The 15,660-nt window shown below is 36.9% G+C and overlaps 1 protein-coding gene across 2 annotated transcripts in view; it reads left to right on the top strand.

Moving 5' to 3' along the window:
- ARHGAP15 (Rho GTPase activating protein 15) overlaps positions 1-15,660 on the top strand; it is a 652,765-nt gene that overhangs the window by 22,797 nt on the left and 614,308 nt on the right. For both annotated transcript variants that reach the window (XM_019625987.1, XM_019625988.1), the window contains exon 2: positions 7,766-7,944. In XM_019625987.1, coding sequence (XP_019481532.1) covers positions 7,780-7,944 — 165 coding nt within the window. In that variant the 5' untranslated portion in view covers positions 7,766-7,779. The remainder of the gene's footprint in view (positions 1-7,765; positions 7,945-15,660) is intronic.

The following is a 15,660-nucleotide window of genomic DNA, read 5'->3' as shown; positions in this document are numbered from 1 at the left end:
ACTCATGGGCAGCCCAGCTCCAGGTTGAGCTGTTGTTCAGCATCTTAGCTGTAGAGGGCAGTGTCACTGGCCCTCATATGTGGGATCCCAACCGGGGCCCTCTGGCATCCCAAGCCAGTTCTTAACCATCGCGCCACTCGGCCGGCCCTGTGATACACTTTTAATGCTGCTGATGATAAAGAGATGTCACAACTATACTTTCTAACCCAAAAGGGCAATCTGCTGAGCCTTCTTGTAATTAACACAGTGCAACAAATAATTGACAGAACAGCTATGAAATTTATGATTAGACAAAATATCACACTCACTCCTATTTGGATATTTGCAGTGAAAGTGGGAGAATCAGACTCAGAACACCACAGAACCTGCCTGTTGAGTCGAGCTGAAGTTTGTGTGGCTCATATGATATGCATTGTCATCACTGCTTCCTGTTTTTAAGACACTATTGAAAGTGAAACTAGCGCAGTATCAGAAGCTATTCTTGCTCTTCTCTTGGTACACACAAAATCAGGAAGTCTAAAGAAATTGTGAAGCCAGTCTTAAGTGATTTACATTTTAATTTCTAACTCAGGAATATTTACTTGGAGAGTTTTGTAAAATCAATGGAGAGTTTGGACACAGTCAAAATCAATTAATTCTTCCATATTTTCATTAGTCATTCACCAAGGCTCTGTGTACCTCTTGTAAGAACATAAATGCTTAAGGCATCAATGTTTTTTTCCAATTAAATGAATATGATGATGATGATGGTGACCAGATGATATGTGACAGAAAGAAGAAGGGAAATGCTGAATGGGCATGTAGATCACATGAAACTTAAAGTTAATATGACTTAGAGTTAACAAAATGCTTGGGGTTACTAAGTTGCATAGATGGATATTAATTTTGCAATCTATTCCACCAAATCTAGAAAGTTCCAGGTCAGTGATAAATGAAAACATGGGTGCAATAATAGAATATGATTTCAAACCCCTGCGAATATTCCTGGAATAATGACACAGAAAGACCCACAAACGGGTAGTTCTTCATTGCCTTTCTGAGTGCATCCTGAATTGATACATATGTTCTTGGAAGCACATCCACTCCCCGATGCTGGCAGCCTCGTCATGATGGATCCTGTAGTGTGAGGGTTTCTTTCGACTCAAGGTTGGACAGGCTTTATAATGGAATTTGCTCCTCTAGAAACTTCTTCCATAAATATTCAAAATTAAGACCACCATGGTGATGCCATCGCATTGCACAACTACAGGAGGCATCATTTACTAGAATGCAGTGCTAATTAATATCCTAGTCATACATGCTACTTCCCCCCTAAATTGACTTAAGGGCATACATGGAGTAGACTGATCAAAGCTCTTCTACTGCAAGACAAGTCTCCCACGTGGCCAGAAGAGATTCCAGTTTGAGATTCAGGTAAAAGCTTCCCTGAGAAGTTAAAGGGAACCCTGACTAATAATCATTTGTGACATTGTGTTAATTAGTTTAATCATTCCCCTCCCATATACAACTAAGTGATTCACAGAGAGAATGGGTATATTTCAGGGATGTAGATAAGGAAGAATGAATGACGGAATTTCAGAAGCATTGACTCTGTGGATGAGATGAGGCCTGAGTAGGTGCTACAGTAGGGACTTTGGCATCCAAAATACGAAAAGAATCATAGGTGCCTGGTAAACAAAAAAAGAGGGAAAAAAAGAGCATTAGGCTGTAGGCAAAGGGAAGTGGGAAGTTGAAAAATGATGAGGAGAAAGGGGATCCAAATACAGGTTGCAAAATTTGGCCTAGAAATAGACTCATCCACTTAGTATGAGAGGTTCCTCACAGGACAGAAGACAATAAATCATCTCTGAACCCACAAGGACAGCAGTTACAAGTTTCACAGCCACTAGCACATCTGTCATTCCAGTCCATCAGGTTTCCTTCTTCCTCAGTTCTCCTTGCTCCTGCAACTCTCTTGGTCCTGCAGGGGGCTCCTGCTTCTCTCTGTCTTGCATGCAGTTCATCCATACAAGACATGTGTGTATTATGCCAAGGAAAACCCTCTTCCCACATTCCGTCCCTCAGAATGTCTAGAATACCAGCCCTTTCCAGCACTAGTTGGATGAGAAAGGGTGGGGCTTTCAGTCAGTCCTTCGGCCCAAGGAGAGGCTAGCAGGATGAAAAGAATCACCCACACGGATGTTAAATGCCATTTTCTTTATGAAATTCATCATGTCTCGTTCCCTTGAACTTCCTTGGTACTAATATATTTTTCTTTCATAACACATTTCAATATCTACATTATAATCTCACAGTTATTTTCATACCTTTGCATTGCCTGAAGTGCCCCGCCTGCTCCCACTTAGGTCCAGCATGGGCTGATCTTTATGGGGGACTTTCTCCATCTTCCAGTTCCACCTGAGTTTGATGCCATTGCTCTTCTCTCCACTTGGGCACAACTCTATTTTCATTTCATTAGGAATTGTTTTTTTATCACCCTCACCAACTGTAAGACATTTGGTTAAAAAACAAGTATATCCAGCCTCTAATATAGTGACTGCCACTTAAGAGAATCTCAGTAAATGTTGAATGGATAATTTACATTCTGCTGGTAGGAATCTTTAAGAAGTTTCGTGTCATTTTCTGCATTCTTCTCAGAGCAATGTAGTGCTCTGCAGAATTAGAAACCACCAAGTATTGGCAAACACGAGAACAATTATGAGATATTAGGTTGGTGCTAAAGTAATTGTGGTTTCAGACCGTGAATTTTAAATCATTATAACTAGGCTCAAACACATCTTTATTAATCAAAATAGGAACCATTACAATCAACATATTTTTGCCAACGAGAAATAAGTTTGTTTATTCCTGTAGCATAAAAACCCATGTTTTGGAGTGCGACAAACTTTTGGAAAGCATTTTCTGCATCCTGTTGGTTGTGGAAGCATTTTCACTGCAAAAAGTCATCGAAATGCTTAAAGAAGTGGTAGTCAGTTGGCAAGAGGTCAGGTGAATATGGCAGATGAGGCAAAACTTCATAGCCCAATTCGTTCAACCCTTGAATCCTCAGTTGTGCAACTTGTGGTCAGGTGTTGTTGTGGAGAATTGGGCCCTTTCTGTTGACCAATCCCAGCTCAGACATTGCAGTTTTCGGAGCATTTCATTGATTTGCTGAGCATACTCAGATGCAATGATTTCGCTGGGATTCAGAAAGCTATAGTGGATCAAAGTGGCAGCAGAGCACCAAACAATGACCATGACCTTTTTTTGGTGCAAGTTTGGCTTTGGGAAGTGCTTTGGAGCTTCATCTAGGTCCAACCACTGAGCTGGTCATCACCGGTTGTCATATAAAATCCACTTGTCATTGCACGTCACAATCTGATCAAGAAATGGTTTGTTGTTGTTGCTTAGAATAAAAGAAAACGACACATCAAAATGATGATTTTTTAAATTTGCAGTCAGCTCATGAGGCACCCACTTATCAAGCTTTGTCACCTTTCCAGTTTGCTTCAAATGCCAAATGACCACAGATTGGTTGCCGTTGATTTCTTCAGCAACTTCTCGTGTAGTTGTAAGAGGATCAGCTTCAATGGTTACTCTCAATTGGTTGTTGTCAACTTCCAATGGCCGGCCACTATGCTCCTCATCTTTAAGGCTCTCACCTCCTTTGCAAAATTTCTTGAACCACCACTGCACTGTATGTTCATTAGCAGTTCCTGGGTCAAATGCATTGTTGATGTTGTGAGTTGTCTCTGCTGCTTTACATTTTTGATCTCCAATAAGAAAATTGCTCGAATTTGCTCTTTTATCCAATATCATTTCCATAGTCTAAAATACATATAAAACAAACAGCAAGTAATGTCATTAGCAAAAAAAAAATCTAGATATGTACGTTAAAATGATGTATAACATAATCACATTTATTTAAGAATGTATTCCAATATCAAAAGAAAATTTCAACAATGCAACAACCGCAATTATGTTTGCACCAACCTAATAGCATCTAGCAAATGCCATTGTAGAACAAAAGACAAGGGAAGCTGAATAAAGAGAGCTGAATAAAGACAAGGGAAGCTGAATAAAAAGAGTGCAGTGGGCTATCAACAAAATGTGAGAAGTCTGATGGGAAAGGGAGTGATAGCTAGAGCAGGAAAGAAGAAGAAAGAAAAATCACATTAACTCTGTGGTAGATCAGCCTAACAGAAAGATCTAAACAAGGAAGATTTTGAAAATGGTTTCTGCCACCTGTCCCTGAGAAAACAGGTGGGGAAGCCAGATAAGAGGCTTTTTAAGTCATCCAGCCTTTTGACAGCAACACATCATGAGGTAAAGTATGGGTTGATTGTGAAATCAATATGGGTTGATGTGACAATGAATTGTGTGTCGACTTTGAGGAAGCAACATGTCCTATAAATGGCACACGGTGGGGCTATCTAAATATAGTAGCTTCACTCTCTTGGTCAGAAGATCGTGGCTTTAGCCTGAGTGATTTCCCTCACCAATATTACAAACACAGCACCCTTAGCATTTGAATCTAATGTGATAAGGAAGATCAAGCCTTGAATGCACTCAGAGGAGAACCTGGACTTTTCTAGAAAAAAAAAAGTATATGTTTAATCACAGATTAACTCCACCTCCCACCAAATCCCTTGGGCAGTGGTTCTCAACCTTCCTAATGCCACAACCCCTTAATACAGTTCCTCATGTTGTGGTGACCCCCAACCATCAAATTATTTTCGTTGCTACTCTCTAACTGTAATTTTGCTACTGTTATGAATCGTAATGTAAATATCTTTTTGTTTTCCGATGGTCTTAGGTGACCCCTATGAAAGGGTTGTTCAACCCCCAAAGGGGTCGCAACCCACAGGTTGCGAATCGCTGCCCTTGGGCATCAATTCATACCAAAGCATTTACATTGTTGCATATCAGCCTGAAGCTACTGAGCTCTAAATCTGTAGTAATACTTCTTGAGCTCCCAGACTTTAAGCACATTGGTATCAGAAGTGGAAAGGACCCCACAGATCAAAGCAGTCCTCTTGGCTGCCCCTGACCCTTCACTATTACTTTTTTTCCAGTGGTAAACAGAGATCCATTGATTTATAGATCAAAAAGGTGATTATTAAGGCAGTGCTGTCACTTGAAGTCATGATGGGCTCTTTTTTATGCAGGCAGTCTAAGTACCATGAATCCAAAGCCTCCATTACAATGACAGTCCCTAGATTTTCATTCCTTCATTAATCCTTATTTCAATTCACTAAAATATACCCTGAAAAAACTCATGCTTTTAGTAGTAGCATTTTCAGAAATGTCAAAGATTCATTGATTTGCTTTGTTATTTTGAAATGTTTTTTACTTGGCTAAGAAAAATTAATGGCCTCAAAAATAGATCATACACAGAATAGAACCAAAAACGTATGATCATGTACTGGGATATATGGAGAAATAACTATTTATATTATCTGCATGTGATTGCATTTACTTTTATAAAAACAGTTTATATATAGTTGTAACTCTAATATCTTATTCTAGTTATAGAGGTTAGATCCCTTATGCCTACATTATGGGCCAGATTTGATACATTTTAAAACTATTCTTATAAAAGTGGCTATCATTATATTTACATAGAATATTGAGATAAGATCTTTTATTTAAATTATTATTTTAAGGCATATTGAAAGAGTTTTTATTCTAAGATAAATTTTTATAATACATGTAGAAACATAAAATGAATATAGGAGCAAAATAAATCTGTTAAGGAATTCTTAAAACAACTTTCCTGTAAACAGCTTTGTGAGTTACAACTGAAGTACAGTAAAGTGCAAGTATTTAGGCTATAATTTGATTATTTTTAATATATGTATAATACTACTGTTAAACAACCATCACAATCAAGATAACAAACATATCTATCATCCCCCAAAGTTTCCTTGTATCTAATATAATCCATTCCTCCCTCCTCCCTACCCCTAGCAATCACTGATTGGCTTTCTGTCACTATATGTTACTTTGCATTTCCTAGAATATTATACAAGTGAAATGATAAGTACCCAATAAGTATTTTCTCTTTTTCTTCTCTTGCTCTGGCTTCTTTCACTTGGCACAATGAATTTGCAATTTATCCATGTGGTTGTATGCATCAATAGTCCATGCCTTTCTATTGAGCAATATTTCATAGTGTAGATAAAATAGAATTTGTCTATCTATTGACCTGTTGATGGACATCTGGGTCTTATTTTCTTTTTCAGAATAAAATATATACTGATTTATTTATTTCTGCCCAGTGTCCTTAGGAAAGTTAATATAGTTTCTCTAATCCTCATTTTCCTCCTCTATAAACATAAGAGTTTAATATCTATCTCACAGGAGTTTTGCAAGGATTAAACCGCTGAACGCATTGCCTGACACATAGTAAATATTCAGTAAATAAGAACTTCTGTTCTAAGTTATCACTCAATTATTTTACTGGCATCAGTTATGAGGTAACAATTTTCCTCCTATTAAAATGCTTTCATTTTTTCCTAATCATTTTTGGGTCCACTTGACTTGAAGATTACCATAATTCTAGCCCTGTTGTCTGACAAACATAGGGGTACCAATACAGTTGGCTCCTTAAAATTTAATCCTTCTTTAGGATTCTATATTGGCTTCTGTAACTAACTGGTGACAATTTTTTCTAACGTTTACACACATGCCCAGGCTAGTTATGTAATGTCTATATAGGTGAAATGTGGTGACAACAATCAGGCCAAATGGGGGTCTGCTTCTAGAATCTTAGAAGCTGTTTGTGTCATAAATGTTCTATTTTAAATGAGATAACATGTTCATTTGTGGGGTTTACAGGAAGGAATAGTTGAAAAGGATTACAGATTTGGGAAACAACTAAAGCCCCCCTAGTACACCCATTGATGTTGCCAGTTTAGTTCCCTTCATTTTCATTTCCTGAATTATTGTTTCTTCACTGTCTCTCCTTCGAAATGTGCCCGCACTGAATTTTTCCTGCCTAAATCAGAGTTCTTCCATTAAAATATAAACAAACAAACCATGTTGATTTTCTCTTTCTTCATAAATATTACTTCCACTAAGCTACTAAATCTAGTTCAATTGGCAGATGGTGATGGACAAAAGAAGTTTAATCCTCCCCTGTGGATATTAGGAGTGGGGGTAGGGGCTGGGGCTGAGCACCATGCTAATAAGGACAAGCCAACATATTTGATAGTCAATGAGACTGGGTTAGTTTGCTCTAACGCTAATTCTACTCACTTAAATTTGACTTTATTGACATAGGTTTTGTTTTTTGTGGTTTTTTTAAATTTATTTTTAAATTTTTTAATTTTTCCCCCCCTCATAGGTTTTTGTTCACCAAAAAAAGGAGTGCTAGTGGCCACCTGTGAAGGTGGGGTGGGATGGGTTGGGTAACAGATCAGTGACATGGTGAATGAAAAGGTCATAAACTCTAGAGGTGATTAGCTGGCAACATCATTTCTGTACAAGGAAGACTATCATTCGTCATTAGTTCCTTAATGGAATTAGGAACTACACAGAGTATGACTAGGCTGCCTACGAACTTTGAAGTCCTCTGTCATGTATCGTTCTGGCCACTAAAGAGATCCACATACTTGAATTGATTTAAAAAAATTACAAATGCATGACCTTTTCTTCTCAGAGAGGTGGAGACTATGTATTTCATTTTTGTAATGTACTGATTAATAGGGATGTACACTCCACCAAAAGTTTTTCATGGAAAAGTACATATTTAGAATAATATAATGCTTTTGTATTTTATCAGGATATCACTGTAATATGCAGAAATCAACTAATTCAGATACCTCTGTGGAAACACTGAGTTCTACCCGCCAAGGTACCGGAGCTGTGCAGATGAGAATCAAAAATGCCAACAGCCACCACGACAGGCTGAGCCAAAGTAAATCCATGATCCTTACCGATGTTGGGAAGGTCACTGAACCTGTAAGTCAAATACCTCTAATACACCAAGATCACCTATACAGAATTTTGTAAAAAAAAAACCCAAAAAACACCAAATTAGCCTTTTGTTTTCCTAACGTGCGTGAGAAAACTGTTTTTGTAATGTATGTTATATTGCCTACATATAGTCATAATAATATCCCCAGCTCTGAGAGAAGAGATGGACTTAATCCAGAGTGATAAAGTGAATTTGGAGCTAGACCGAAGAGCACCTTTGACTCATTTTAAGGGCTTCCACTATCATGCTTCAGTGTCATAAAAATAATGAGGTTATACTAGCATGTGGTGTTTGTACTTCCAAATACAGTACATCACTTTGAAAAGCCAGAGGCTAAATTTAGCTAAGAATGAACTGAGATTTAAAAAAAAAAAAAAAGTCTTTAAAAAACAAATGTGGAAATCTCTTTCTTAAAATCTCCCAGCCATATATGATATTAGAAATTAGGATTTTTGTTTGGAACCAGCTTGAACGATTGAAATGGCGTGGCGATTTAAGGTTTGGAGAGGAAACCATTTTGTCTCGATAATGTGTCATTAGAAAGATTTGAAATAAAATAGTTAGGGATGAACTCTACTGCCAATTGTGTCCCTGCCCCTGCACGCATCCTGAGCCACTAAACACACTGATTGCGATGAGTCTCTTCTGGTTAATTTTCTTCCATAATGGTGGTAACTTGCAGCTGAGGCCATAGGATGTTACAAAATTATTTATGCAATGTTAGCCACTCTTTTGGACCCTAGATCTATTTTGTTTCTCACAGTGTGAGCAAGAGCGAGAGATAGGTTAGCTGGGGACAGGCTGCGAGTCCCAGTCACCCTGCAGAAACATGTGAGCTATTAATTGTGTGTTCTGTTAATATCGTAGAGGTCTATGAAATATTCAGCTCCCTAACTGAGTTATTAAATGAGATAAACTTGCTGAGTAGCATGTTACTGATTATATTTATTCCCTGTTTTTCACTCGAATTTCAAGTGCAAAAGTAGCACACAACAGTCTCAGGAGCCTGAGAAATATATGATTTGAATCATTCTTTTTTCAGGTATTATAGGCAAATTTAGCATGAGGAAGCCAGTGATTATATTTTGGGAGTGAAAAATGCATCCTTAGATAAGGTGCCCAGAGATATATTTTTCTTTATTTACTTTCTCATTTAAAAGTATTGTCTGCTGGGAGGCACAACACTGCCAGCCCGACTCTGCTTTTAAACTAGCTAAAATGTTCCTCAACTATGAACTTGAGACAGTGGTTAGAGTAAATTATTGGAATCTCTATAATGTATTATCAGTTAGAACTGTACCTTTGAAAAAGTTTAGAAGTTAAGTATATTTAATGATGCCTAACATATTTTATTGGCTGTGTTTAACAAAAGGCACTATGCCGCAGTTGTTTTTGACAAGCATGAAAACATCACAGCATGAGACTGCAAAAGGAATTATGGAGAGAAATTACAAGTGATCCATCTCTCAATGAATTATCCACCTCAATAGCCCGCAGAACTCAGCTACCAATTAACACCTACTTTATTACATGTTGGGATGTACTTAATAACTTTCATGTGTTTATGCACTATTACCTTGACTGATGCCTCTTGTACAATTAGGCATAATTGGCATATCAATATGCAAAAGTTAAAAGGATTAACCCTCTTAAAACTAATGAGCATTTCTGTATCCAGCTGCTAAATGAGACAAAATTAGCATTTTTCACTTTTGGGCAGGATTTTATCATGCAGTTTCTCATTGTTGATATTACCTTGTTACATAACTTTAGTTTGGGGGGTTATATGCTGGCCTGCTAGACAATAAGAGTTTTCCAAAGTCAAATTAGCTATAATCACCCCAGCTTTTGTTTCCGCATTCTTAGCCTGGGCAATATGTATTGCTCGGCAAGGAACAAAAATAAAAGTTACTTTTGGTTATATGTGCTCAGTGCATAATTATATAAAAAGGGTATTTCAGTGAGGATATGTCATTTCACTGAGGAAACTTGGCTCAGAGATACTGCATTGAAAGCTTGCCACGGCACTAATTTTCTTTCTGTCTCAGTTCTTTTCATCTCTTTTTTCCATGCACAATTTTCTGACTAGATACTGACAGAATGTAAAGTATTTTGGCATATTTATTCAAACAAGCCTGTTAAAGATATCTGCTCAAACTAAACTAAGAACTTGATTTTTCAGAAGTTGGAGGTGGGGTAAGGTCAAGGGGGAGATTTTGAACTTGAGAAGCCGAAGATGTATTCTCAAAATGAGTGCACATGTTCACATGTATGGTTTATTGTAACAGAGACACAGATATTTAATCTGTACAGAAAAAAATTAAGAGTACTTAAGGACTATCTATATGTTATGCATCCTATTTAATATGCATTTTATATATATTTATATATATATATATAAAACTTGTTCACTAGCATAACAATTATGCAAATCTAATACGGACTTATTGGAGTATATAATAATACAAGAATCTGATACTACATTGATAATGATTTAACATTACAAAAAATCGTAAAAGATTCTAGTCAAATCAATTATGTAATTTTCTCATGAATTCATAAATTTTACTTTTTATTTTGTTCAGCTAAAAGTGTTTAATATAACTGTGAACTCAGAACACAATATAAAATTTTATATACATCATAAAAGCCTATATTTTGAGTAACAAATCGGGCAGTATGCGTAGTTTGAAATGCCAATATAAACATTTATTCAACCCTAAGCCTTGCAAACACAAGTGAATTTACTTGTTAAATTAAGTTTTGATTAGCTAAGTGTTGCAGGGAAGCATTTCAGTAAAACAGGTATCGATACTCCTTTAGTATTTTATTGGTGGTATTCATCATTTTCTTTAAACACCAAATAAGCATTTTTATGGGATTAATAAGATCAATGCCTTTTCAAAATTCGAAGAGGCCACTTTGCTACCTGGGAAATGGAGAGGTGGGAAGTTTGGACGTAGAAGGACGAGGTTAGCATGAAAATTGCCTATCTGTGAGAGAGAACTGGAGACCTCTGATTAGTGAGTGGGGAAGGAATGCTCTTCGGTCTCAGTGAGTTTTCTTTTTTTTTTGTCTTATCCTGAGCACCGGAGTGAGCCCTCTTAAAGGTGGACTGCTTATTTACCCATATGTGCTAAACACAGAAGCAGACGGCTTAGTGAGCGTAAATGGGGGCAAGTGAAGTGTGTCTCTTTAAGGGCTAAAAAGGCTAATGTACAATCCAGCAAATAGCTAATGCAAAAGGTTTAATGTGGCTTTGATGTTATTTATAAGAGGGATGCTCCAGCCTAGTAGACAGTTTAGAATGGATATTAATGAAGAGTTTAAATAGCCCAAGTCAGGAAACTGCAGACATAGGATTTGCAGGCAGGAGCAGTTTCGGCATTAAATACTGGTGTCTTAAGCAGCAACATGTATGAATATTCACCATTTCCATCTTGTAAAACCCGCAGAAGTGCATTACTTCATTCATGGCCATTATGGACAGGGAACTATCTTTTTATTAGTGTTCAGATAAAGACTTAGCTTGAACCATTCCTAAATGTTAACACACAAGACTCCGTTTGCTTCTGTTAACAGTCTGTGTTCATTCATTTTTCTTTTTAATATGTTATAAGAAAAAAGAGGAAACAATTTTCTTTTGTTTCTTACTTCTGTGATTATAGGATACTTGCCAAAGTTGTGGCTAGCCAAAAAGGCAGACATAAAAATTGCTGCTAAAAATATAAGCCTTCTGTTTAGCAGAGTTTTTGAGAAATATTATGAGGCTGTAGGACTCGTCCATGTTTAGTTCAAATCAAGCTTATAGTTAGGTTTGAGGCTTTGTTTGTATAAATTGTCCTGAAGTGGATCCTGATATTTAATTAAAATGACACTAAATCACATTGAATTGATAAGACTTGGCATCTCAAACAAAGGTAATTGCCCGTATTGGTTTTGTGCAAAAATAGCGCTGCTTGGAAAATGTGCAGCCAACACAGACTGTCAACTCCATTTATAGATCAATATGTGAAAACCATTGATCAGGCAGACATGTATAATAGTAACACTTTGCATTTATTTGTTGTTTTTATACCACATTAAGGCTTACAGGATTATAGGCTTCCTAAATATTTTGACTTCCTCATAAATATATGATCTGTTGCATGTTAATTAAATGAGAGTCTGCAGCCATTTCTAAAATTGTTTTTAGTTTGATGATTTTCCTTTATTGCTGTGGATCGTATGATCTGAAAATGGATTAGTTTCCTTCTGCATAAAGATTATTAAAGCTTATTTTAATGTGTCCTATTTAGTGTAAAATGTGGCTGCCTTTTTGCTTTGAAAAATATAGATACAGACAATTATTTTCTCTTAGCAAGTGGCTGGTCTTTTTTTATTAACTGAGCATTCTCAGTGCTCAGGGTAGAATTATTTCCTGACATATTTTGCACACCCTGTAGATAACAGGTCTTCTTGATTTTGCCTGATAGAATCTGTTTGCTTTTTTTTTCCCCCCCTTTTTATCTAGCTCTGTAATACAGGCTTCTGATCAAACATTATGTAGAAAATAAACTGATCATCTCAATTAAATTCTAGACACACACAAATATAATTTGAGTTTTATTTTTCCGATTCAAGAACAAGCCTTATGAGTTGTTCTTATATGCTGCATTCTGCAGTTAAATCTTTCTTATCTCATCAGCGTAAGGACAGTGTTTTGTTCCTAATCTTTATTGGACTATTGTGGATGACATTTGTAAGCCATTTTGGTTTATAAGGAAAAGCTGGAGGACAGTGGAGTGAGACTCTCCATAGATCCAAGCCTCAGATATGCCTACACAATAATGTGTCTTCCACTGCAATTTTCTTTGCCACTGAGAGGTCAATTTTGTTGAGAAATCTTTTTATATCCTCTGTATACATCAGGAGTGCTGCTTTCAACAAAATACTTGGCTTTATATATGATATTAAAACAATAACAAGAGAAACAAGATTTCAGAAACAGCAAAACAAACACACACACAAAAATTTATGGAATTCAAGGGTTACCTAAGGTGACGAGTCTGCTGTAGAGCAGACAAAAAAGTTGATTAGCCTGAATTTAGACTTTTTCATAATATGCCCTGTAGGATCAAAAAGAATAAAAAACCACCAGAGATTTATTTTCTTGTGTTGCCATCCCATGTCATCTCCTGCTGTGAAAATCTTTAACTCTGTTTACCAAGCACAAATTGGACTTGCCAAAGGTACAGAAAGTTTACAGAAACGACACTAGAGTTCGTGTTTCAAAGAACGAACCTGGACTCTTGAATTCACATACGTGGTTGTGTTGTTTACATTTTAGCTTGCGCATAGCTAAAATTGTTTATAATCTCCTACTGATTGAACATGGAGCTGAATGTACATGAGATACATTTTTTTAAAAGTTAGTCCTCTGATTACTAATTTGAATCCAAAACTCTAACCTTGTTAGCATCTGGACTTATTTCCATAATAACAACCCCTTCAGAACCTACAAAGTAATGAATAATTGACAACAAATGAAATGTTTTGATAGTTGTCGGCACAAAGCATGTTTAATGTTTTGTGTTGCTTCCTAGCTAATTATGTAGATGACACATTTGTCAGACCTTGACTGCCATTAGAAACGTGTTTCCAGAGGGGAGAAAAACAGGCTATTCATAGAGTAATTAACTAGAATGCTCAATGACCTGTGAGAGATTCAAATCGCTGCCAGTTCAGACATTGTTTTGTTACAGAAGCAGAGGGGTAATTAAAATTCCAAATTACAGTCCTATGATGGAGCATTTGTTTGTTGACAGTATACTCTTACTCTAGTTTGTTAATTCTTTTTTAAATTGCTTCTAATCCATTTTATAGCTTTAGGAGTTCTGTCTTTGAATTTACTGACAACTAATATTATGGTAAATTGTACTTCAGTGGAGTACTGAGTGCCTCACAGTTTCAAGGGAGCACGAGGTGGGTGGGATAAAAGAGCTCCTTCCCGAAACTGACACATCAGGTGCTGTCAGTGGGAATGCCTCTAATGTGGAACATCTTGTTAAATACTGATTTTCCAATTCCGTATGAGGGGGAAATGGCCTCGTAGGAAATACAGAGATAAAAAGGAAAGCAATGATGAACATCTAAAAAGGAGAAAGACACCTAATTTCCCACCAAGAAATGATTGATTAAGGGGCTCTGTTACCAAGAAGGAGGAGAGAGAAGTTAGGGCTGAGGTTCATTTGGGGAAGGGTGTTGAGTTCAATGCCGAATATGCAACAGTTTGTAGGAAAGCTCTCATAGGTCACTCTGAATAAGGGCATGTTATACAGCAGCACCTCGCATCTCAGTTCAATAATGAACTGCGGGATAATGGATATCACCCATGAAAATTTTCAAGGAATCATTGGGATAGTTTCCGAACCCAGAAGGCTACCAATTGTCTGAAAAATTCAGCTCAAGTGAAATATTTATTTGATTGCTAAAAGAGAGAATATAGTTTTATTAAAAAGATCTGACAGAAGTCACACAGTATTTGATGCAGGCGAGCTGACAAAGGCATCCAGTGAGCGTTGATTATCCCGAAGTCACTGTCAGCTAGGATTGATTTTCACTTTCTCCGTTTATGTAACGGTTCCTGTAATACAGCTGACCCCGATTCACGTTACCTTGTCATTTCTCTGCATGGATCAAGAAGAGATGAGCTGAAAATAGCTAGACACTGACCTTGAACTTGCCAGAAAAGTGAGAAGTGACAGTGGGATTTTTCTGTAGTTCATGTACAAAGATTAAGGCAAACGGTTCCTCTGTTGAGTTCACTGTAGCAGCACAAGGGGGCAGAGCAGTACTAGAGATTACAGGTAAAATAGATTCTGCATCAGCATGTAAAGGCTCTGGAATACCAAGTTAGAGCCAGAGGTCTCGTTTTTTACATCTTAGTGTAGACATAAAGGAGAATTACTGATGAATCAAAATCTCGAGTCCCCTGATGTTCATAATCAGTAATCTAAGAGTGTACATTCTAATTAAAAAAGGTTACCTAATACTCTGAATGGCAGCAACTATGCTTTGCCACTAAATTATTTTCAGTGCCTCTTATTTAATTTATATAATACTCTTCACTCTTAGTATAACTTTGGAACCATAGTCAGTATTATTAAGAGAGTTTTATGGCAAATTCCTAAGGTGATGTGTGTCATGTTAGGTATAATACAATAATACAATTGTCTCAAAGCCCCAAAATTAAAATTAGACAGTGCTATGTGGTGATGTGCACCCATAAACAGGTAAAATGCAAGCTGAAAAATCACGTTTGCCATTTAATTTATGTTTCTCTATACTTTGTACATTTTTCCATTTTAATATTTGCCTCAGTTTTCAAAAATATCCTTCAATAGATCATCATTATAACTTTGATTAATCCGAAGCACAGTATGTTGAGCACTGTCCTTTACTTGCTGTCACTTAGTTAAGCTAAATCGTTGTTGTACTGATGCTGGATGTTTCTCATAAGTGGCACTCAAAGACCTTGTCAAGTGAAGCAGAGAATGGAAGCAGGTTGTGAAACAGAAGAACAAACACTGACTTCATTACCCCCCACATTGTAAGTGCCGTATGTAATGGCAAAATAGAATCTTTGCATGTGTGACGGTACAATAGCACTGCAAACCTGTAGAGTAGCAAGACTCTTCTTGCATATAATGGATTCTTTC

Source organism: Hipposideros armiger, unplaced genomic scaffold (genome assembly GCF_001890085.2).
Source record: "Hipposideros armiger isolate ML-2016 unplaced genomic scaffold, ASM189008v1 scaffold_649, whole genome shotgun sequence".
Lineage (NCBI taxonomy): Eukaryota > Metazoa > Chordata > Mammalia > Chiroptera > Hipposideridae > Hipposideros > Hipposideros armiger.
Note: the sequence above shows the minus strand (reverse complement) of the source record. Positions and strands in the feature narration are given on the sequence as shown.